Source organism: Miniopterus natalensis, chromosome 17, assembly GCF_054644295.1.
Source record: "Miniopterus natalensis isolate mMinNat1 chromosome 17, mMinNat1.hap1, whole genome shotgun sequence".
In the NCBI taxonomy this organism is placed as follows: Eukaryota; Metazoa; Chordata; class Mammalia; order Chiroptera; family Miniopteridae; genus Miniopterus; species Miniopterus natalensis.
The window spans coordinates 43,196,326-43,220,828 of NC_142097.1; the positions used below are offsets into that span (position 1 = coordinate 43,196,326).

The 24,503-nt window shown below is 53.1% G+C and overlaps 2 protein-coding genes and 1 long non-coding RNA gene across 6 annotated transcripts in view; 1 reads left to right on the forward strand and 2 right to left on the reverse strand.

The window, feature by feature from the left end:
* LOC107536600 (uncharacterized) overlaps nucleotides 1–24,503 on the forward strand; it is a 61,448-nt gene that overhangs the window by 4,371 nt on the left and 32,574 nt on the right. The window contains exon 6 of one of the 4 annotated variants that reach the window (XR_015715895.1): nucleotides 5,437–5,457. The exons of 2 other annotated variants lie outside the window; for them this stretch is intronic. This is a non-coding gene — a long non-coding RNA (uncharacterized LOC107536600). Of the gene's footprint in view, nucleotides 1–3,365; nucleotides 3,822–5,436; nucleotides 5,458–24,503 lie in introns of those variants that run through there. One more of the 4 variants, XR_015715892.1, reaches the window with a different exon arrangement.
* ST6GALNAC2 (ST6 N-acetylgalactosaminide alpha-2,6-sialyltransferase 2) lies at nucleotides 8–15,353 on the reverse strand. Its single transcript, XM_087826366.1, has 9 exons — nucleotides 15,203–15,353; nucleotides 11,700–11,760; nucleotides 8,934–9,108; nucleotides 7,901–8,066; nucleotides 7,360–7,498; nucleotides 5,772–5,875; nucleotides 3,957–4,040; nucleotides 2,296–2,395; nucleotides 8–1,617 (listed from the first exon to the last, which is right to left on the reverse strand). The coding sequence occupies exons 1-9, from the start codon at nucleotides 15,325–15,327 to the stop codon at nucleotides 1,408–1,410; spliced, it is 1,164 nt and encodes a 387-aa protein (XP_087682492.1). The 5' UTR covers nucleotides 15,328–15,353; the 3' UTR covers nucleotides 8–1,407.
* LOC148091315 (testis-specific serine/proline-rich protein) lies at nucleotides 4,040–5,103 on the reverse strand. The gene has a single exon (XM_087826367.1). The coding sequence runs from the start codon at nucleotides 4,893–4,895 to the stop codon at nucleotides 4,041–4,043; it is 855 nt and encodes a 284-aa protein (XP_087682493.1). The 5' UTR covers nucleotides 4,896–5,103; the 3' UTR covers nucleotide 4,040.

Genomic DNA, 24,503 nt, shown 5'->3' on the forward strand with positions numbered 1-24,503 from the left:
TTGTGGATTTCAGATTGAGACCCACGTAAGAACGGTGTTTTATTCTGTGATTCAGTATGTCCTTACATAAATGAAAGTTTCACAGGATAATAATTGGGGTTAACAGTACACTGGATGCAATCAGGTGTTTTGGGTGTGTTTGTGTGTTTTTTTTGTTTCCTACTAAATTGATTTTATACCCTTTTAATGGGTTGCCACCAACAAATATAACTAGCACTTCTCAAATCTAATGGATTGACAGGTTCTGATAGTTATAGGCATGATTCTAAAGTAGCAGCATTTTGATCCTAGTGACTGACAGTCCCTCTCTCACATGGTGACAGGCTCAGCCTTCCAGAACCCGAGGCCAGGTCCTTGGCCCCAGTGGATTGAGCAGTGGTGATTGATGCTGCCCTGGGGAGGCTCTTGCCAGCCAGCCCAGGGGAGACCAGTCCCCTCCTTTCCCTGCCCCCTGCCCTGGGCAGTGTAGACGTCTGGCTGTCTGGAAAGCTACTAGTCCTCGGGTGTGAAATCCTGGGGCTGCCTTAAGGGCTTTGTGGTGATACCTTGGCTTCCAACAGAAGCCTATATACTGTCTAAAATGAAACTGCCTGTCAACTAAGTTTAAACTGTTGGAGCAGTAATGTTCAATACCTAATAAAGAGGGCTCACTGCCTGATGTCATCCCTTTGGTGACAAAGTGGCAATACATCTGTCATGGGAACCCCCTCAGAGGCAGGCAGCCCTCTGTGCCCTTAGCCCCCCTCAAATACCAGAACCATCCCCTGGTTCTTGAATTCTCTGATCTCCACGCCACACCCCAGCACAGTGTACTACTTCTCCAACACACAGAAAATGGTCGTCCATCATTTATGCAGTTGTCTGGTTTCAGATTACATTCTGCCTTTGTGCTCCCTCTTCATCATGGGGCAGATGTACGTCAGTTGTGTTCTCAGAAAGGGTAAGGCATGTCCTTGTGTTGAACTGCCTTGGTGTTCTTGTGGGGCTGTGCTTGCTAGTGGGAGTGTTCTGGCTGGGAACGTGTGGCTGCTGTAATGTTTGATCTTGGTTGAGTACGCCGCCGACTTCTAAAGTCGCTCAGTACTGTACCGCCTGCTGGCTTCGAGGCTCGGCTCTGATACGCCTGCCCCTTACTAGTGAGGGTGAGGATCACATCTTTGGAGTGTTATCAAGTCTAGTGAGCAGTCCATTTTCCCGTTGACCTGGGTTGGAGTGTCCATCTCAGACCCAGAGGGGAGTTTTCTTGGAGGAGCCAAGGACAAGATGGGGTGTTTCACAATGAACAGGCTTTGGTGACAGTCACAAATCCACCTTGGTGTCATTTGCAGGGAAGGAGTGGGTCTAGGGGAGTTGGAGTCCCTCTTGTTGAAAAGATAAAAGTGGCGGCTTTGGCCCCTTGGAATGGTTCTAGGCCCACAGCTTGGTGAGAATAGCGGGCCCGGAGTTCAGCTGGCGCTGGTACAGCTGTAGGATGCCAGCTTTGTGCAGGTCCTGCCACAGGGCGGCTTCCAGGGTCAGATCATGGTTTGCATAGAACAGCAGTGGCTTCTTTATTCGGTCGAAGTAGTGATCAGAAAATTCCCAGTAGTTACTTGTGATGAATCCGTAGGCACTAACCTGGACAAAGATTGTCACAGTGAGCATTTGCTGAGCTACTGCTGTGTGCAGACTTGTCTAAAGTGACATGAAGTCAGAAAGGCACAGCCCCCCCTTCCTCATGCCTGGGTGAAGATGAACAACAGTTGCAGCTCACCCAGCCTTACAGCTGTCTTACATAGGTATCACCCCGTTTTACAAACGGAGGAACAGGCTCAGGTCACCAAGCGTGTCCCCAGTCAAAAGCTAGTGAGTGGCCAGGCTGAGTTTTGAACCCAAGTCTGTGACTAAAGCCACGATCATAAATGTCATTGCTACCAGTTTCCCATTCTACCAGTGGCTGCAAAGGAGGCTTCTGCTTTACAACAGGGATGAGGTGGAGGACCAGCGTTGTGGAGTGGCTGGCCTCCTCGGGCCACTGCCTTGCTTTGAAAACTGCTTCTCAGCCTTTCCCTGGGGCTCCTGTGGGCAACTTCCCATCAGAAACTTAGTGACCAGATTGTGTGGAAGGCTAACCCTTCTGACCCCGGGGCTGTCCTGCAAAGGACCCTGGGTATTGGGTGTGGTTCTCCCTCCCACTCCTTCCCTAGACCAGGTCCCTCCTGCAGGTGAGGGGTGGTGGTGACAGGCCTTGTGTAGGGATCTCATGGATCAAATCAGGTTCCATTCACACCTGTACTTTGTTGTGGGTCCTCTTACCTGGTCACAGGTGTGTAAAGCTGTCAGCAGCATGAGGGCCCCAGTACTAGGCATATATAGGTCTTTAAAATTTGTGTTAATCAGCTTTGATTTCAAAAACCTGGAAGCAAAAAAAAACATTGAAACCCAGACATTAGGTCTCCCACACCAGCTTGGTTGTGCCATTACAAGGACCAGTTCAAAAGGTCGGGACATTTCTGGCTCTTCTACCCCCATCAAATCCCTATTTGGGGGAAAACCAAATGAGCCCCTAAATACAACAATCTCCACTTGAACTAACACCTTAGGTAAGGGGATGGGGTGAGGAAGGGGAGGTAGAGGGGTGGGGTGAGGAAGGGGGTGGGGGTGGAGTAAGGAAGGGGAGTTAGAGGGGTGGGGTGAGGAAGGGGAAGTAGATGGGTGGTGTGAGGAAGGGGGGTTGGGGTGGAGTGAGGAAGGGGAAGTAAATGGGTGGGGTGAAGAAGGGGGGTGGGGTGAGGAAGGGGAAGTAGAGGGGTGGGGTGAAGAAGGGGGTGGGGTGAGGAAGGAGCAGGCATCCAGGAGAACCACAGGTAAGATCCTGCTTTCTCTTTAGAAGCTGGAGTCCATCCTGACTTCTGCAGCTTCCTGCCCTCACCCCTGGGTTACAAGTAACCACAACACTGAGGGCATAGGGCCTGCATTTAGTCTGAGACCTGTTTCTCTCTATTCTCAGACTTTTGGCCAAATAGGAACCACATGAGGGACAGGGCGCACAGGCCCTGTGACTGGAGTCCCTGGTGAGGTGGCACGTGTGTGCAGGCCCTCTCGGAGTCCAGAAGTGAGGCCATGGTGGTGGCCACGGGCCCTGACCTCAGCCCTGGACTCACTTCTGAGCTGCTGCAGCCAAACCTGGCCTCAGCCGGTGTTGTCCTGTTTCCCAGCTGTGAGTGCTGGGCTCCCATCTGCCCAGACCCACCTACACCCTCACCTGCTCTTGGGGGTGCTAGCCTTGGCTGCAGCAGGGTTTCTCACTTCACCGCTGCACTGTTGGCATTTTAAAGGGCCAGGTAACTTTTTTTAATTTTTAAATATGTTCTTATTGATTTCAGAGAGAGAAAGGAAGAGGGAGAGACACAAACATCAATGGCGGGAGTCACTGATTGGCTGCCTCGTGCACCCTCCTGCTGTGCCCTGCCCAGGAATCTGACCTAGTGCAAAGGTCGATGCTCAATCCGAGCCATGCCAGCCCCATGCCAGCCCTGCCGGTCAGGTAACCCGGTTGCAGGGACTCCCTGTGTGCTACAGGAGGTTCGGCAGCAGCCCTGCCGTCTGCCTACTAGTGGTACTCGCACTTGCCTAGTGACAACCAAAATGTCTCCGGGGACCAGTGGGAACCACCGGGAGGAGGTTACAGCGGGGACTGAGCTGGGGCTGCTCTCTGGGCTCGCCTTGGGCCTGAAGATGGCAGCCCTGCCTCCAGCCCATCAGGGTCCCACACCTCGTGGTACCCCGGCCAGCCTGCGCCTGCCTGAACAGCCCCAGTAAATAAACCTGAGCTCTCCCTAGCTTCCTGTGCATTTCCTGCGGCCCCGACGCCCCCTCCATCGGGTATCGTAGTAGGAGTAGTAAAGGCGCCCGGGGAGGGCGGCCTGCAGCGCCGGGGGCTGTCCCGGCCCGCGCCCACCCGCCCCGCCGCCTACCTCGCCGTCAGGTAGCTGATGAAGTCCGGGTGGAGCAGCTTGAATCGGCTGGCAGAGGCTTCGGGTCCAAAATAGGTCTGCGGCCTATTTGGAGAAGAAGCGGACAGAGCGGCCAAGGCCCTCGTACTGCGCGGAGGGGAGGGCGAAGCTGGGGCGGCGCGGCCGCGTGCGGTAGTAGAAGCGGGGCTGCGCGTAGTAGCGCGAGAAGGGCGTGTAGAAGGTGGCGGGCAGCACCGAGGGCGCGACCGGCGGCCGCGTGCTCAGCAGCACCTGGGCGGGCGGCGTGTAGGACAGGGAGGAGGGCGGCATGAACAGGCCGGGCGGCGCCCGGTAGGTGCAGCTGACGCTCGGGAGGTGCGGCGGCGGGGGCAGCAGAGGGAAGTAGAGGGACTCGGGCGGCGTGGGGTACTTGGGGGAGGAGGGGCGCTCGGGCTTGGGGGGCGAGCACAGGGGCAGCGAGGACGTGGGGGGCTGGAAGAAGGGTTCCTTCATGAAGCGGGGCACGTAGGGGTCGATGTGGTAGGGGATGCTCGGCATGGACCCAACGTAGGAGGCCGAGGGGACAGGGCTGTAGGAGGGGTACTTGGTGAGGGGCGCAGGGGGAGTCTGGGAAGAGTTTCGAGAGACGGATTTCAGGCCAGATTGGGAGGGAGATTTGGAGGTGGGTGGAGTGGAGTTTGGAGCAGCAGCTCGAGGTGCGTGAGGGCTGGGGTTCAGGGAGGATGTCCGGGAGGAGGGCTGCGAGATATTGGGGGTGGGAGGATGAGAGGAGGGGCGGGAGGAAGATCCTCCCCGGGTGGGGGATGGGGTTGGGGAACGGGCAGAGCCGCCTGAGCTGGAGTTGGGCTGCTGGTTGGCAGGGCTGCTGTTGTGGTTGGTCCGGGACTGGGAAGGGGACTGGGTAGGGGACAGATTAGGGGTATGGGAGGGGGAGCTCATTGGTATTGGGGAGGCCTGGGTGCACCCGATGTCTCTGAGGCAGCCTCCCCAGGAGCCCAGTCCCCGCCCATGTCACAGAATCCACCCTCATGACCAGCTGCAGCATTGTGAGCAATTGTTGGGTAATCACAGGGCGGGGCACAGGGCCTGCCTGTGGGTGCTGGCCTGGCTTTGGAGGGGTTAATCCCCAATGACCCCCTTAGAAACAGCTTCTAAGGGCTGGCTGGCGGCATTGAAACTGAGACAGGAGGGCTGGTCAGTGTGTGCCCAGGTGTGGTGTAGATCTCTAAGGACCTGAGTCGGGGGGAAACACTGTCTCTGCAGCCCTGGGAGAGGGTTCGGCTGAGGGCCAGGACGTGCTTCAAGGGCTGAGACAAGGCCTGCTGCCCAGGAAGGTGGGAGACCAGACAGAGTGCCCTTTGTTCCCACTGCACAGGACACTTGGCCACATGGCCCACTCTCCCGTTTCATGGGCACAGTCTTGGGAGTTGCCCGCCAGGAGGAGCAGTGTGGAGCCTGGCCCTATACTCTTACTTTCCAGACTGCATGTACTCAACAGGTGAGCAGACCCAGCTGTGGACAGGCCCCGAGAGTGCTGCCGCCAGGTGCGGGGGTTGGTTTTGGGGACAGCAGTCTGAAGCTGAGAAGCCAAGCCTGCCTGCTCTGTTCAGAAATCAGACCCTGGAGCCTCCAGCCAACCTGCCCAGGAGGGTCCCTGGGCCTTCCCGGAGGAAAGGAGCATCATTCCCCAAAGCTCTTGAGTGCTCGGGGATTTGCTTGCTGCTCTCGCCAACCTTCCCTACCCAACAGTGGGTCTTGGGAGCAAGAGGCAATAGCCACAGCATCACCACGCCCTGCTGCTGCTTGGCTGCTCACCTGTCCCCTGCGTCCTTGCCCTTGTAGACAGGCACCCCCAGAATGGCCGATCTCAGCATCACATAGTCGCGGAGGTCCGAGGGAATGAAGATGTAACGCAGGTCCTGTTGGGGCAACAGACACACTGAACCCGGGTGAGAAAGAGCCCACGTCTAGCTCCTGCTGGGAAGGGACAGCCTTCCACCCAGTCCTGCCACTGTCCTGATGGGCGAATTTCACTTATGTGCCTGTACGTTCTCGGGTACTGTGGTGGCTCCAGTCCACGCTCACAAGTTCTTTGGTGCTCTCCGCTCCAGAGGTGGAGCTTACGTGCCATCTGCTTGAGTACAGGCCAGAGGAATGACTAAGAATCTAGTTTTTCTAATGAATGGGAAAACAGCTGAAGTGATTGATGCCTGACTCTGGAGACCAGGCCATAGAAGGCACTTTGCCTCCTTGCTCCCTGGGGTCACTCACTCTGCGTGAAGTCAGCTACCATGTCATGAGGAGACCCTAGTAGCCCATAGAGGGGCCCATGGGACAAGGGCCTTGTGATGACTGCAGCCACCTGAGTGACCCTGAGCCAAAAACCACTCTGCTAAGCTGCTTCTGAATTCCTGACCCACTGAAACTGTAAGATCATAAATGTGTGTTGTTTAAAGTGAGAAAGTTTGGGGGTATTTTGTTACGCAGCATTGATAACTCATACAGGTGTTGGCCACACCAGAAATGAAGCTGCCCCATTGTGTTCTATCATGAGCCAAGAGGTTCTACTGGGAGGCTTCAGTGCGTAGACACTGTTGCTAGGACACCCCTTAGTTTCCTTTTCAAAGGAGGAAACTTCTAGAAACCCAACCCAGCCCTATTGAGCATCACGGAACCCCTTATCCTGGGATCTCCCTAACCCTGCACAGGGCACCCAGACCTTCTTGAGGGGAAGTGTGTTGTTATAGAAACTGAGTGTGGTTGAAGGAAGCTGGAGGTTGCAGATGCTCCCAACCCAGCCATGACTGGGCATATCCCTTGGTCTCATGAATCTCAGCTTCCTGCACAGGCTGCTGGGAGAATTCAGGAGGCACACACACTATTCTTGAGGGCAGCATAGGAGACTGGAAACAACCCCAGGTATGCAGCCAGGTGGGCTGAGCTTTTGAAGATTCTAGCTGGGTGGTGGCCTAGGACAGTTGCCACCTGGAGATGGGCTGCTGTGTGGGCCAGTGCTGGGAAAAGAGGACACAGCCAGTAAATGCTGTTCCCCTGCGTAGCTCTGGGATGGGAGTCTGGGTTTGAACCCCAGCCCTGCTGCAGCTTTGCCAGGCACTGAAGGCACGGAGCCTTAGCCTCCTCACCAGTACAGGGGGGCTGACACAGAGATTGCCTGGCACCCCATATGCCCTCACTAAATATTAGCCGTTTACACTCCAGTCCGAAGTTGTGTGGTGCTGCCTGGAACAGTGGGGCATCCCTGCCCAGACCTTCCTCCTCAGGAGCTCCATCCCTGCACCCAGGATCCCTGCATAGTTGTGTATCCACTAGACCAGGGCTCCCCAACCTTGTGGCTCCCCCATGGAGAGGGCTCCAGGAACAGTGGCGTCATCTGAGGCCTCACCTGTCCTTGTGGCACGGAGGTGAAGCCCTGTGTATTGTAGGCAATGAGCGAGTTCTTCATCGTGTTCACAGTGAAGCCATAGAAGGAGGTCTTGGTGCCCACGTCTGCCTCGAAGCCTCTGGTCACAGCACCATTGAGTCTGGTCCGAACAGAGGTCCATGAGCCTCCTGGCAGTTCCACCATGCTGTGTGTGGAACTTTCATCCCCAGGGCTCCACCAGGCCTGTCCCCATGCCTCTATGGACCATTCCCTTTGCTCACAGCAGCACCAGCACCTACTTGCCATTCCTATCCCCACTCCTCCAGGCCTCAGGGGGGAGCCCTGTGAAATGGGCACATCTGGCCCTGATGGTTCCTTCCTCCCAGGTCCCTGTGGCATGCCTGCCTGTACATGCCTATGCCCATGCCTGTCTGCCTGTTAACTGCAGAGCTGCCAGGGACCGCTGCTGGCTATTGCCGCAGCCAACGCCATGGAAGATGCTCCCACCAGGCTAGCTGGGACCAGCTGGCCTCCCACTCCTCCCTGCCCCTGCTCCGAATACCTGAACACATAGTCATGGGCATCGATGTTCAGGCCCTGACGGGAACCGTTCAGAATGCCTCCATTACCCACCACGGCACACCGGACACAGTCCCTGGGCAGCTCCCGGGAGCTGAGCAGCTGGGCGTTCTCGGAGCTGTTCAGAAGGCTCAGGGTGGAGACAATGTCTGTGGGTGGGGGACAGGTGGGATTTTATGCAGAGGGCTGTCATCAGGGACCCCAGCCCCTCCCAAGAGGCACAGAGGGTGGGAGGGAAATGAAATGTCAGTGGGGCCAAACTGGTGTGGCTCAGCGGTTGAGCATCAATCTATGATCCAGGAGATCGCGGTTCGATTCCCAGTCAGGGCACATGTGGGTTGCAGGCTCCATCTCCAGTAGGGGCCATGCAGGAGGCAGCCGATCAATGACTCTCTCATCATTGATGTTTCTCTCTCCCTCTCCCTTCCTCTCTCTGAAATCAATAAGGACTTTTTTTTTTTTTTAAAAAGAAAGTAATGTCAGTGGGGTCATGAGAAGGGAAAAGGGGGCAGTGAGGGACAGGGTTTGGCTGTGCCTGCAGTGCCTCAAGAACTCAAATAACTGGCCTTCTGGAGACTATTCCAGAAGGAAATAATCCGAGCCCTGCAAGGGTGGGGGCAAAGTTGACCGGGAGGGGTTTGGACGGTTTCCCACTGCAGCAAAGGTCAGCAAGCTGCCTGCGGCCCCCAGCCCCTGTCCTTGGCCACCTTGGACACTGGCTCCTCAGTTTTTGATGCCAGGGAGGCCCCAGGATTGTGAGAGCTGCTGGTGGGGGGAAGAGGGCAGGCAGGACCCTCTTGCTGACGCAGTGGTGCTTGTGGGGGCAGGAAAATAATGCAGGGGTCTCACAGCTTGGGGGTAGAGCCCTGAGGCCCTCCTGAGAGGAAGGGACATGGGGGGTCCCACGTCACTGCACTGAGGGCAGGGGGGTCTGGCTTGCATCAGGGCCAAAAGCAAGAGGAAGGGGCCAGCCAAGGCCAGACGACTGAGCGAGGGGCAGCAGCGATTGCGGTTACCTTGGCGGGAGAGCCCCTGCCAGCCATAGGGGGCTTTGCGCTGGCTCAGGCTGTCCCAGAGCTCCTGGGAGAAGAGGCCCCCAGACAGCAGCACTGGCTTGGAGAAGTTGAACAGAGCCCGGAAGTGAGGGTGCCGCTGAATGGTCTGAGCAAGGGGGTGTCTGCAGGGCCCACGCTGTGGGTGAGAAGAAGAAGAGGGCTGAGCTCGGGGGGAGGGGGCGGGGTGGGGATGGGTGGGAGTCTTCCCAGGAGCTTGAAGACCCCACTGGAGAGTTGGTAGGGAAGAGCTGCCTTCCCTCCTCCAGACTTGATCAGAGAGCTTTCTGGATTTGCCCTGCCCAGCTCTCCTCCTGGACACCACACCTCTGTGGCCTGATGGCTCTGGCCTCCTGCTCTTGCACCTCACCCCTGGAGAAACTCTGGGGCGTCCCCCCCCATGGGTATGACCTGCCTGCCCTTTGCAGGAGGTGGTCCAGCGTGGGCTTTGGAATGACTGGCCTGGATCCGAGTCCTGTGATTTATCCAGGGAAGCTCTGGCAGCCTTCACTGTGGGGCTCGAGAGGAAGGGCGGCCAGGGGGAGCGTGAGTGTCTGTCTTCCAGTCGCTGCCTAGACTGGGTTGAATAGTGTCCTCCCAAAGTTCCCGTCTGCCCAGAACCTCGGAATTCGACCTTACTTGGAAATAGGGCCTTTGCAGATGTAAGCTGTTAAAATGAGGTCATCCTGCATTCAGGTGGGCCCTACATTCAGTGTCTTTATAAGGAGGCCACGTGATGATAGGCAGAGATTGAGTGGTGCAGCTACAAGCCAAGGGATGCCTGGAGGCCCCAGAAGGTGGAAGTGGCCAGGGAGGGTCCTGCCCACGCCTTGATTTCAGACTTCTGGCCTCCAGAACTGTGCGAGATAAATGCCTCTTGTTTTAAGCCATCTGGTTTTGGTCATTTGTTCAATAGCCCTAGGAAACCTTGCAATGCCTCTGCAGGCAGGGGCCTTGAAGGAAGGCGAGTACTGAACAGACCCTGCCCCACTGGCCTGCAACCCCTCCTCCCCCAGAATCCCACGCCGTCTGGGCCTGGGCCCAGGCCCTGTGTTGGGCAGGTGGGGCTGCGCTCACCACTCAAGAGGCGCCTTTTTTAAGGTGCTGGTTTTATGAAAGTACAAGGCAGGGGAGAGCTGCGTGTGCTTTTTTCTATCATGTGACATAGAAGTTCCTAAAAATCACCCCACTGTGCAGAACTGCCATCCAAGCCCCAGGGCTTTTGGGAAAACGGGGTTAGTGGGACGGCGCTCAGAAACTTGGTCAGTGATGCAGCAAGGGGAGCCCGAGGAAGACGGGAGCACTGTTCTTTACCCATCCAGTGGTTCTGCACAGAAGTGCTCCTGGCCCGGGCCGTGCGCTGTGGAAGCGGGCGTCAGGAGGGTGGCAGCTCGCTAGGGAAAGTGGGCGCGCACCGGTTTCTGTATCCCTAGGGGGCTCCCTTCGCCTGGGCCGGTTCTCTGCACTTCAGCCAGCATTCTCGCTGACAGGTCACTCAGCAGCAAACACAAAGTGTGTGCGATGCTCAAACTGTTTGCTAAGATACCTGTCTTGTTGAGACTGATGTTGGAACTTTGAAAATTGCTGGAACCTTGCAAATTCCTGTTTTTATAGCAGGCGTTCTAGCAGAACATACCCGTAGTAAGTTTCACTGCTATTTAGTTTATCATGCTTTCCAGGGACTTCTTTACGAGGCTCCAGGAGAAAAATCTCCAGGTCTTTGCATCAGGAAAGGCGGTGCTTCACTTGGCCTTCTGGCTGGCATTTATCTCATGGGCCTGGTGGCACAGTTTCTTTCTTCACTGTGGCCACCAAGAAGCTCAGAGCCAGATATATGTATGGCCTGTCTTATGTCTTGGGGAACATTTTTCGTGCACTTATCTGACATCTTATTTTCCTTCACTTGTTTATTTTATTCCATTTTATGTTTTTGCCTTGTTATATGTACCTAAAAGCTACCTCAAGTCCTTTTTTTAAACCAGGTAGGGATTTATATCAGTTAGCATCCAGTAGCTCAGGCGGGAAGGACTTGAGGAATGTGAAGATGTCCTGGCCAAGCACTCCTGAGACGCTCGAGGACACTTGTCCTCCTGGCTCTGCTGCTCAGTGGTTCAGAGCCAGGCGCTGGGGTCAGACCCCAATGCCACCTCTTCTCCCTGAGTGACCCTGAGCAAGGCGCCTCATTATGCTCAACTGTCAAAGCTACCCAACAGGGTGGCCATGAGGCTTATGTCTGAGACACAGGGAACGTGCTGGAGGTGGCACCTCGGCCCACAGTCACCACCAACTCTTAGCTATGGAGCAGGACCCGGAAGGTTCTCAAATCCTCAGGGCAGACACGGATCATCTTCCCAGGGTTTGGTGTCTACTCTATGGCAAGCGGTTTAAATGTGACTTTTGTAGTAAGAAGACATTTTGGGGAGTTGAATGTCAGATTCACAAGCCTTTTAAAGATAAATCGCAGGACTTCCAAGAAACGTTCAACTGGCTGTACCCCAGGGAACATACTGATCCATGCTCCTCTATTGGGGTGCAGAGAACCCCGGTGGCCAGGTCTGAGGAGCCCCGATGGCTGGCTGCTTAGCGGTTTGCTTCCTTCTGAGGGTTAGGGGTCCAAAGAGCTCCTGCACAGCAGTCTCGTGAGAATGCCCCCCTTTGTTTGCTTTTTCCTTTCCCCTCCACCCCCTAACGTGAGGATGCTCAGAAGTACAGAGTAGTCTACCACAGTACCTTTCTTGTCCCGGAATCCGCAGCCTTAGGCCCAGAGAATGTGTGAGATGCCGTGATGTTCCTGGGGGGGAAGGCACAGGTCAAGCAGGGGTCTGACCGCCCTCAGACCCTTCTGTCTGACTCCGTTAGCTCCAGGGCCTGACGAAGTCTGGCAGGGTCAAAGGCGTCCGTTCCTTTGATCCTATTTCTAGGCTCTGATTCTTGCCCATCCTTCTCTCTTTAGACACAAAAGACTGTCACATAATTATGTTCTGACAAGCTGTATAAACCCAGAAATCAAGAACCCCCTTGGCAAGTGGCAGAAAAGTGGAGTTTATAGGCACAGAGGTTAAAAGATGGAAATAGGCAAGCTCGCCTGTGCCCTGGAACTGTGACCATACAAGGGGTTTCCCTGCCAAGGCCCCAGAGCAGGCATTGTGCCCCAGCCCCAGGGTGACTTGGGCCCCCTTCACTGTGGCTGGATCACCCTGGCTCCTGCCCTCAGGGTCCAGGTAAAGGGCATGGGTCTGAAGCTGACGCCCTGGCTTTGTAGCCCATGACCCCAGGAAGTTACTAAACTCAGAAGCTGAGTGTGCATTTGGACAGCAGGGATAACCATGATCACGTATCACACCATTGTTGCAAGGTTCAAACAGGATCTGTGCTATCTCACACAACAAGTGTCCTCTAACGAAATGTTAGCTGTGGCTACCTAAGGAAGGTGAAAGGACTTCTTTGTGACAGCCTCTGTGACAGTGTCCCTTCTGCAGGGAGGTAAGGGGCTAATGTTACTGCCCCACCCCCTCCTCCCAGGTAGCCCCTATGTCAGGGCAAAGGGCAACCTGAAAAGAAGGAAGGAAGAGGGGCCCTTGCCCATTGGAAAGGGTGTCAGTCTTCTCCCAGACTCCTGCCGTCTCCCCACAGCCACAAGGGAACCGGTGGGGAGATCAGGGATGGGCAGTGTGCAGGTAAAACAAAGGCCTCTTGTTATTTGCTTCTCGGTGCTGAGTCACAGGGAAGCCCGTGACCAGCCTCCCATTCAGGTTTCTGTAGGACCCTGGGGGGGAAGGGGGACCGGGCGGGGCAGAAAGAGCTGGTCACTTGTCCACCCACACCGCCCTGTAGTTCCTGTCCCTGAGCACAGCAGGACCCCCTCTGAGGAGGAACTGGGACATATCACTCAGCCTAGAAACCGCAGGGAGCTTTTGAAAAACTGCCCAGGCCCAGGCCCAGGCGCCATCCCTGAGATTCTGATCTGATTGGTCTGGGCCCCTTCCAGGTGATTCTAACCTGCAGCCTGACTTGAGAGCCTGACAGAGAACCTGCTGAGCAGGGCAGGATGGAGGCAGGAGGAAGAGAGTCTCCGGGGAGGTGATGGGAACTCCCCCCAATTCAGTTTTGCTGCCCTGAACTCCCCTAGTCTCAGGGAGGCCTGCTCCTCTCTAGGGCACCCTCAGTCCTCAGGGACTCCTCCCAGTCCCCTGCTGCTCTCAGGACTCCCAGGGCTTCCAGACACCTGTCTGGGGAGTCGGGCAGCAGTGAGGGAAAGACCAAAGGAAGGGCCAGCCCCCCTGAGCCCCTCTGGGAAGCTTCCCCAGGCCAGGAGAAATTAGGAAGGAAAATGCAGTGCATGTTTCATAAAACGAAATTTACTCGACTCAGATCAAATTCTTAGGAATTCTTGGCTCTAAAATGTCCTTTCTTTTACAAAATAGTGTCGACAATGGATGGTAACTGGTCCCTATATCTATCCTTACCCCTCCTTCGTAAAGAAAACTTTTTTTTTAAGTCCCTTTTTAGTATCTGTTTTTTAAATTGATTTGAGTGAGAGATAGAGAGAGAAACATCAGTGGGTTGCCTCCAGTCTGAAACCCGCAACCCGGGCATGTGCCCTGACTGGGAATCGGACCGGCGACCTTTTGGTGCACGGGACCTATGCTCAACCAACTGAGCCACACAGGCCAGGGCCAGCTTTTGTTGTTTGTTTTACAAGTCTAGAAATCCTCATGCCTGAGAACCACGGATCCAGATTCTTCTGTGAGTAAAAACCGACACTGAGAGACTCCCATCTTGGACGGGAGACCTGGCCGCAGAGCCGTTGTCTCCTGACCTCTCCACCGCAGCCAGGCGGGCCCATTTCCAGCCCGCAGTTGGGGAGGTCCCACAGCCAGCCCTCCCCTCCCAGGATGCCATCCCACCTCCCCCCCTGCCACCCCCAGCAGGCCAAGTCCCGGCCTGCCCCCTGCGATTTAGCTACAGCACAGAAAGTCAGGGAAACACCAAGAAAATGGACAGGTTCTTGAGTTGTACTAGATTTTTTTTAAAAAAAAGAAAAGAAAGATCTTTTTTAAAAAAGCTTTGTTGCGCTATACTGGATGTTCAACAAACCTCCTACTTAAAGTCGTATTGGACACTCTCAAAAGGACGTTTACCTGTGTTTAAAACATCGTTACATACAATTCACGAGGATTCCCTTTCTCAATACCCTCCACCCTTTCCAGCCCTCTTCCTTAAGCGGGTTCAGGCCAGGAGATCCCACCACCTCCCCCGCTGGTTAGAGCACCCTTCCTTCTAAAGGGGCCCCGCTCAGTCATTTGCGAGCTTACTTGTTTTGCAAAGTTGGGTGCCCCCTGAACTTGTTCCCCTGAGAGCAGACACTAACTTTGCTTTCCATCCAGGGCCACTATACCTGGAGCGGAGTTTATGAGGAAGGGACAGGTTCCAGAGGCCCCCCCGGGGGCTGTGGGCCACCCCGCGGCCTCCCAGATCCAGGCTCGGGGGGCGGCTCTGCCCAGAAGCAAAGCTAGACCCTCGTGAGGCCTCTTGGAAATGCAACCATCACCTACCCAAGGCGGGCTCTCGGGTTTCCCCTCGTGGGGCACACACCTAAGGAAGGCGCCCCGGGCGAGCGGGAGGGCGCAGAGCTCGGGAGGGGCGCGGAGAGCCAACCCCGAAGGGAGCCCAAGCTCGGCGCCGGTCCCCAGGGAGTCGCCTCTCCGTGGGGTGGGGCCCAGATGGCGCTTATCAAACAAACAGCGAGCCGAGCGCCAGGCGAGAGGGAGCGGCGCGGGGGGGCAGAGACGGAGCCAGCGGGAACGGCGCCGCCTCGGCGCCCCGCCGCCGCGCTGGGGAGCCCCCAGAGTTGGAACCGGAAGACTCGGGTCCCTGCCCCAAAAGTAGAGTCCGAAAAGGGTAACGCTACCGAGGGAGAGTTAGCAACAAAAACAGGATTGTTTTGATCGGACTCGGATGGCCCGGCCAAATCCGGACTAGAGAGAGTGTTTCCAATCAGGGCGGAGGGACTTGGTCCGCAGGTCCCGTGCGCCTGGGGCGAGCGAGGCTCCTCTCGGACCCGGGCGGGGGCTGTAGGGCCCCCCGGCTGCGCGCGTTTAGGGCGCAAAGGGCCGCAGCCGGAGCCCCCGCGGGGAGTCACCCCCAAGAGGCGGCCCGGGGCCCCTGCGCCGCGCGCCCTGGCGGCCGGTCCCCTGCGCCCTCCGCGTTTGGCGCCGCGCGGCAGCCCCTACCTGGCTCCGGCCTGGGGCCCCGGGCGCGGCTTCCCCGCCGAGGAGAGCAGGGTCAAGAGGATCCCCGAGCTGGCGGCCGCCAGCAGGAGCAGCCGCCAGAAGAGGGGGCCGCGCAGGAGCCCCATGCGGCCCCGCCGGCGGCTCCGGGTCTGCCGATGGGACGGGCCCGGGGAGCGGGGCGGGCCTCCCAGAGGGGGCCGCCCTGCCCAGCCCGGCCCTGCCCTGCCCTCGCGTCTCCGGCACCTCCCCGCCCCGGCCCGGCCGCCGGAAGCCCCACAATCGGAGGGCCGGGGAGGTGGGAGTGTCGCCCCGCCCGGAGCTGCGCGCTCCCCGAGGCACTTGGACAGGACGCACCCGGTTGCGCTCCCGCCCGTGTCCGGACGCCCTGAGCCTGGGGCTGCGCCGGGCGCTTTCCCCGAACCGAACCGTCCGGGGAGGGCGCGGGGGCTGCGGGCGCGGTGAACGCCGCACCTGCCCCGGAGGCCGTGCGCGTGCCCCAGGCCGGGGCCCCACCCGCGGCTCCCGACTGCCCGAGGCCGGGGGCCGCGCGTCTCGAGAGGACGCTCAGGGGTGGTCGCTGTGGCACCTCGGGCCCTTCCAGAATTCGGGTGCGAGGAGGGAGCCGGTTCACCCGGACGGCTGAGCGGGCGGGCGCCCCGCGGAGCCCCAGCAGTAGGGGGCCTGCGGGATGCGGCGCGCCGGGGGGCCGAGGCCGTCCGCCCACTCGCTTGGTGACTGCTGAACGCAGGGCATTCCCTTGGCGAGCCGAGGCCAACCTGCGGGTCCCGGCAGCAAAGGGAGCACCTGAGCGGCCCGGCGGGGCGCCGCTGTCCCCCGGCAGAGTGGGGAGCCCGTGCTCTCGGAGGGGAGCCCCCAGGCAGTGCGCCGCACGTAGGCGAGACGGCTCCTCTCCAGCGCGCAGTGTTCGCGGCCCGAGCCCTCAAAAACCTGTGAAATACGCCAGCGCCCCGACTGTCGGGAACCGCAGGGACCCAGGGGGACCTGGTCCCCCTTCCACCTGCTTCCTGCTCTCACCTGGGGGGGGCAGGTCCGTCTGTCCAATCGCAAGGCCTCCTGCAAAGCCTCCTGCGGCCGTGCCTGGGGCCAGGAATGGGGCCTTTAGTCTCTCAGTTCTCATCATTTAAGAAAATGCCTCCCCTTGCAGCCCTGCTGATGAGCACTGCTTAGAACGGACGGTTTCGTGTTCCCCGCAGATGTTATTTATCCCTGATCAGCGCCTTCTCCCATTTCCTGGGGCTAGTGAAACATCACCTCCTCTCCCTGAGCCCCCAAAGCCCACGCCTGCCCCTCGCTCTCAGAAAATGCCCCAACTACTTCATGAAGGAAAGGGGACTCGCTATTAATTTCTTCAACTTTTCTTACAAACAATGCCCCCACCGCAGCCCAGCCTCCACCTGCCTGGACTCCAGCTTCAAGTGGGGAGAGTGCTCTCCGCCTGTGTGTTGGTTGACTCCCCACCCCCCAAATCTGGTCCACCTCTAGTGTCTAAATGGCAATTCTGCTCAGACCAAAGCCTCCTATCCACCCACCTGGAGTTCTCACCCCTGCTCTGCAGCCTCACAGGCCCTCCAGCCTCTCCACCCCTCCACTGTGTCCCAGCATATCAGCCCTGTCCCTAAAGCTTTCTTTGCTACCCAGGCATGCCCCCCTGGGTCCTAATCTGAGCTTCTCTTTCATGGTAACCCAGATTCTCTTGGGTTCTGCCCAGCAGAACTCGGACCTGGGTTCCTGCTCTGATCTATGTGTGTGGTGCACTGTCCTGCGTGTGGCCTGGCTGAGACTAGCTGGCAAGTGTCTCATTCCAGAGAGCAGGACCACTACGCATTCGCCTTCAGCTGGGCTCTCCACACTAGACTTTTCCTTGTGTGTAGCTCCAGGGGCCACACTGCCCAACAGTTGCACAGATGCTGACAGAAGACACAAGACTCCTGGGTCAGAGACAAAAGACTTTATTGGCATAGCAGGAAGCTGGGTTGCATGACCTTGAGGGTGAGGCAGAGGGGCCCAGGAATGGCTGCACAGTGGGTCCGCTACACAACTGAGGAGCCCTGGACAAAGGGAACCCGAACTTTTTATAGTGGGCTGCCAACAACCCTGCCCTTATCTTACTATACTGGACAGTAGGAAAATCTTCACTCTGCTCCAGAGGAGGACACTGTCTTCATCTCCCAAGACTGTCTGCATTACCAACATTCTAAAAACATAGCCTGGAACGAAAGGACAGTTAGTGCCTCTGCCCATGACGTGTGCAGAAACGTGACAGACCCAGAAATGTGAGAATGGTCTCCCAGCTTGTCCACGCGTATTTACCTGCATCGCTCCAGGCTCTCCTCTGAGGAAAGCCAGCCTCTCTGTCATGTCCTCTTACCTCCTGCCTCTTCGGGCCTTGCTTGGGGGCCTTTCCCTCCCCTTCCACCAGATCCTAACCCCAGCCTGTGAACATGCCCCAGATAGCTCATCCTAACAAGCAAAACCAAGTCCAGCGGCAACCTCTGTTGAGCTGGCCCCCCTCTTAGCTACTCTGTTTTCTTTTCATCGGAGTTCTTGGTAGAGGAAGTCCATGCTGCCTCCGTTCCTCTCTGTTATCTGGTTTCTTTACCTACCCGTGTCGCTGAAACTGTCCCCACCGAGGCCACCAGGGGCCTTCATCATTACCAATGGAGTAAGCATTTTCAAGGGTAAAAGCCATGCTTTCCTGCTTCTTGTCTTGTCTCATAAATTTTTGTTAGAAATGGAACATTTTAGATAATATATTGTAGCAACTCTGAGTACTGGTAACCCCCTCCCCGCACCCCCAGGCTTGTTATTTGCTTGTTTGTTTGGTGACTGGCTGGCTTGTTTTTGTGACACCCCCACCCTCCACTCCTCTGAAATGTTAGATCCCTGACGTTGCTCTGCAGGGATGGGCAGTTTGGGTGTGTCCACTGTCACCTGGGATGGCAGTGATATGGCCTGGGCTCTCTCCATCTCTTTCCCTGACCACTCCCAGCTTTTAAGCTCCTTTCAGTGCCTGCTGATTGCTCCCTTTACAAAAATGCCCTGGGGCATAAATAGCTCTACAGACTCAAGCTCCTTTGAAGGTACAGCTCCTCCCAGTCCCTTTCCCTGTCTCCCCTGCAAACTCTTCCCAGTGCCTTCGCTGTGTTTGGGAACACCTTCAGGCTTGACTTGGGGAGGAGATTAGCACCTCTCTGTGTTACAGTCTGCGTTGGGCCCTGGGCTGAATGTCTGATCCTGGGCTCTGGAGCTGAGGTGGGGACAATGGTGCGCTTCTCTCAGAATGACACCCGTGTTCAGGTGGTGGGTGGAGGCAGTAGCCTCAGCTCTTCTTGGCTTACCTCTCCTAGCATGGAACCTCCATCTTTCTAAGCCAGGGCAGGGATGACCCAGGCCTCAGTATCAATGTGACATCAAGCCTCTGTTACGAGGGCTGAGCAGGAAAGAGGAGTCCCCATCTGTGGCCACAGTTGTCCAGAACTTGGCCTCAGCCACAGGTAACTGGGGAAGGAGGAGGAATGCTCCTTGGCCAGGAAGACACCCTGACAGGGTGCTCGGGAAGGGGCCCTGTGCTCTGGGGGGCACCATCTCCATCGGAGAGTTTCCTCACTGAGCTGGGAGTGGGGGGAGAGGGAGCAGTTTCGGCTCAAACACCACAGATTCTTATGAACTTCTAGTGGATTTTCTGGACCAGATGTTTCTTCATCTGCTCTCTGCCCTGAGGACCATTTCCGGATTCTTTAAATGGTTGTCTGTTCGCAGTGCTCCCAGAGTCACCCGAGAGAGGGTCTGCCGAGCTCCCAGGCCGTTCTAACCTCACGGGGCTGCACTGTCGCTTGTCTTCCGAGGCTATCGCTGGAATCGGGGGAATTTGAGTACAAACTGGATATTTGGTGAAGCTAAGGAAGTATTAGCTTTATGAGGGGCGATAATAGTACTGTGGTTATTTTAAGGAGGCCGTACCTGTTAGTAATACACACCGAAGTATTTACAGGTGGAACAATATGATACATGTGATGTGCTTAAAATAATCAAGTCTGGGCTATAAGCGGGGAGTGGTGGGGACCACAGCAAGACAAGACTGGCGAAGAGTTGGTCTTTATTATGTCATATTAATAATTGCACAGATTATTATTGATAGGAGCTGCGAATGGCAGCTTGTTACTCTATTCTTTTTACTCTGAATACGTTTGTATATGTGCGTTGTGTGTGCTTGAAATTTTCCATCACGTAAAGTTAAGTTTATTTCTTTGTCTACGTGTGATTTTCTTAGAAATATAAGTTCATCATCAAGTTGAATTAAAATCTCGAAAAGCATACGTAAATATTTTTCACTTAGGTGGATTATCGCTTTCACAACATTGAGGAATGAAAACCTCAATTGTCCCATGTTCTGAAACAATCTTGTGTAAGCATCTTTGTAAAGAATATATTTTTTACTAAAATCCATGTATTTCTTGCTATATGAAATGGCATGAATTTCAAGCAAGTTCCTAACCAAAACTTATTAGATGCTATAATTATATATCACAGGCTGGTTTTGTCATTTCAATCAAAACCATTCTTAGATGATTAATTATTTTATGGAGGGAAAAAAAGCCATGATGAAGATTGTTCCAGTTGTATTTCAGGAATTTGTAAGAATACAAATTTATGCATTGAATTGAAGCTGAGTAGAAACTGAGCTTGCAAAAAGAAAACACAGTTGATGACTGAATTTTGAATTTCAGCTGGGATGTTCTGGATCTGGCAGAGTAGGGATTAGTGCTTGTCATTCAAACAATTAAAGCCCAAAGCTTTTCAAGATTTAAAAGGATTTTTTAATACTTTTGTCTACAGACCTATTATTGGGAAGGTTTTTTTTCAGCCTCTTACAAATGTCAGTTTCTTAAAAAGATAAATGATATTTGTCAGAAATGAGAAACTAGTTTTGACAGTAGATAATTTATTTGCCCACTTTTATTATCCAGTGCAACTGATAAAGTTTTGTGCAGTTATAATTGGTCTTGGTAACAATAGGAAACAAAAGTGTTAAAATTACAAAACTTAAAATGATTTTATCATTAATCTCAATTGTGCTGCCATAATATTGTCTTAATTATAATTCACTAACTATTTTAAAGTAAATCATATTGATTAAAATTTTAAAAAATCTATGGTACTTAAAACTGTTCCAAGAAACTTTTTTTATTAGTTTGGAATCCATATTGAACCCATTTGCCATCTTAGTCCTAAATACTTTTCAAATCTATGTTCATCTCTCCACCCATACTACATACAGGTGGCTGTACCCACTTGCAGTACAACTGTCTCCTAATTCACCTCCCTGTCTGCCCTTTTGTCCTTCCAAGTTCACTTTCACTCGGCTAACTGCCACTGTGATTTACAGAAGGTGGAGACACCTGCCCATTTCTCTCCTCTGTTTGAAAATTTTTTATGGGTCCAGATCACTGACAGTAAGTTCTCAAGCGTGAGAACACACGTAAAGGAGAGCCCTGCCCTCCAGTTTGAGAAGTGTTGTGTTAGAAGTCAAAGTATGACCATTTAAATAATCATAAGTACAAATGTGGGCACTGAGACCACACGGTGATACTTGCTTATAAGGGCCCAGGTGACCAAGAAGGCTTATAGGAAACTTTTAAAAGAATGTCATTAAACTAAAAACACTGAACTGAACATTCCTCGTAGACTTCTGGATGAAGATGACAGACTGAACACATGCATCCAATTATATCCCCTCCTGAAACCCCACTAAGATGCTAATAAAGGGATTTTTAAAAGCATAAACCCACAAAGTCAGGGAGGAGAGGACTGGAGACCATAACACAATTCCAGAAATTGAAAGCAGAAGCTAACGGATTTAATATCTCAAGATAGCTGAATACTCAACTTGTAGTGAGAAGCCAAGAACCAAATCAATTTTTACTATAGAGACTTCGAAAGGGTTAGGAATGTGGCATTTTGGAAATGAAATGAGGGGGTTAACTATAATAAGGACAGGTAGAAAGCTGTTTAAGATGATTCACTTCTACATACTCTTCAGCCACTTGACTGCCCCTCCCAACCCTGGCAAAAGACCAGAGGTTTTTCCCACTGGAGAGTTCCATGGAGTCTTGCTTGGTCTGGAGGATACCAGGCAGCATTGAACATGTGGTATGTTAATGACGTCAGGCAGGGTAAAGGAATATGTGGATACTAAATGCTTCCAGAAACGAGGGCAATGGAGATAAATGGATAGAAAAATTGAGAAAAATTATAGGGTAAATGTAGGAGGTACAACCACATAATAAGAGTTCCAGAAAGAAAGAGAAAAAATAGGAAGGTACAAATCATCAGTGAAAATAATTCCATAAAATTTCCCAGCATTGAAGAACATGAGTTTCCAGCATGAAAGGGCCCACAATGGCCAGAGAAGTTTTGACAAGATTCCAGAAAAAGAAAAACAGGTTACATAAAAAAATAAAAATAAAAAAAATCACCCTGACTTTCTCAAAGGCAAAAGTAGAGGCCAGAAAGCAATGGAGCAATGTCTTAAAAACTCTCACAGAAAACAAATTTTAATCGAGAATTCCATACCTAGCCAAACTATCCATGCAATGGAGGAATAGGCTTTTTCAGCATTAATGTCTTTTAACACTTTTCCTTTCTTCTACTTCTTTTCTAAAGGAAGCTTCCTGAGGACTTGCTCCACCAAAATGAGAGTATAAACTAGGAAAAAGAAGGTATAGGGTAAATAAAGGAGACTCAACACAGAAAAGAGTTGCTGAGACGATAGTGGAAACATGGGCCAAGTGAGGAGGACAACCAGGCCAGACTGCAGGAGGTCAGAAGCTCAGGGAACGATTTCTTTCTCAAAATAATGAAACAGATAAAATCCCTGGCAAGAATCAACACTTTGAGTGGACAGTTAGGCAACTGGCAGAAAATTTGAGATAAAATTTTTGGTGACTATATAGAAAACAAAGCAAACCCCAAACATAACAAGGTCAATGCTGGGACAAGGTAGGGGGACATTGTGCAGGAAAAGTAATTATAGTTTACTACATGGCCCAGTTGTGGCTAGCATCTACGTAACTGTAATAATGTGAACACTGAATCCTGAAATAACCTAAATAATGCTATGATTAAATTGGGAGGCAGGAAATGTGCATGTGTGTGGTGGGGCAGGTCTTGGGTAGGTAGCCAAGACCTGGAATAACTGAAAATCTGTTTAAGAAGGTTAACTTCCACACATATGGGATGTCAGTAGGTAATGCCTAAAATCAAAAGTGTGGAGGTAGCCCTAGCTGGTTTGGCTCAGTGGTTAGAGCGTCAACCCATGGGCTGAAGGGTCCTGGGTTCGATTCTGGTCAAGGGCATGTACCTCAGCTGCAGGCTCAATCCCTGGCCCTGGTTGGGGCCCATGCGGGAGGCAACTAGTCGATTTGTCTCTCTCTCTCCCTCTCCCTTGCACTCTCTCTGAAAAGCAATGGGAAAAGTATCCTTGGGTGAGGATTACCAAAAAAAAAAAAAGTATGGAGATAAGTGCCAAAAGGCTCAGCTGGAAGACTTGAAAGTGTTGACTCTGTACAAGAGGAAATAGCAGGAGGACAGTGGCTGGGGACCTCTGATTTTGAAAAACAAAATCCTCGCGGGGAATGTACAGGTTGCATTGTGTCCTCAGGCCCAGTGCCTGCGGAACAAGCCTAAGCTCTCACGCTTCTCGTTCAAGGCTGGCCATGGTCTGGACCTTGCCTTCTGCTCTAGTGATATTCCTGCCTTATGTTTTCCGAGACAGCGCCACCTCCTTTCTCGGAGGTCTCACTATGCACGCTGTTCTCACACTGGTGTCCTTCTCCATGCCCCCCACCCCCCACCTGCCCTGCTGTCACCTTTCTCCTGCCTTCCTGTGGGTTGTTTTAATTTCAGCATTCTCTTTTGATTTGTAGTGCTTTCAAGCCTGTGTCTTTGTCCAACTTTTTAAGTGCTTGCTCTAGGCATTATGTTCTCTATGGGTAACTCGTCACAATCTATGCCTCGCACCCTTTACCAGTTTGTACAAATGTACAAACCTCACCTCTGTTTAGGTCCCTTTAGTCTCCACCATTATAATACAATTGCCTTAAATATTTCTCCCTCCCTCTCTCTTTCTTTCTTTTTTTTTAAACGTTTATAAGAGTGTTTTTGAGCCAAGCTGACGACATATGCTTGGGAGCAAGACCTCGAATGCTCCCAATTATCTCAAATATTTACTTTACATACATTTAGAACCACATCAGACGGTGTTACACGTTTTGTTTTAACCATCAAACATCAATGAGAAAGCTCAAGAGGAGAAAGGAATCTATTCCATTTACCCAGAGCTGGACTCTTCCCAGCGGGCTGCCTTTGTTCCAGTGCTCCAAGTCTCCTACGATCCTTTCCTTTCTGTCTGAAGAATTTCTCCTGGGCATTCTTTCAGGGCAGTTCCGCTGGCAGCAAGTCCTGTTTTCTCCATCCTGTCTGGGCTCCGTGACTTTGGTCGGTCTATTCTGGGCCAGCACCACGTCACCCTAATTAGCATTGCTGGGTAAACATCTGGGCATCTGGTGGGGTCAGGCCTCCTGCCCTGTGGCGTTTCTTCAGTATTGCCCTGGCTGCTCTTGGCCTTTTGCATTTCCACATGCACTTTATTTATTTTTTCATTTGTTTGCATTTACTTGGGGTCTTTCATTTCATTGTTTCCAGTATAGATGTGTGTGCACATTTCCCCTTAGATTTGTTCCTGTTTGGTGCTTTTTGATGTTATTTGAAACATTTGTTTTTCAAAATAATGTTGTTTGAAATTTTTCATTCCTTACCGGTTTGTTGCTGACACAGAGAAGCACAATGGCTTGTTTAATTGACTTTGTATCTAGAGATCTTGCCAAACTCATTATAATAGTTTCAAGATTATTTTGGATTTTTATGTGTGTGATCATGTCACTAGACAATAATGACTTTCCATTCCTTGTGCATTTTATGTCTTTTATTTGCCTTATTGAAGGGACAGGACATCCAGGTCACATTGAATAGCCATGACGATAGCTGACATCTTTACCTTTTGTCCAATCTCAGGGGAAAGTTCTTAATATTTTGCCATTTTGAATGATATCATTGCTGACCTAATTTTTTTGGCAGCTGTTCTTTATCAGGTTAAAGAAGCTCCTGTCTCATCCTAATCTGCTAAAAAGTATGAATAGGCGTTGAAAGTTGTCAAATGCATTTCCTGCTTCATTTGAGATTATCATGTTAATTTTCTCTTTCTCTGTTAATGTGAATCACA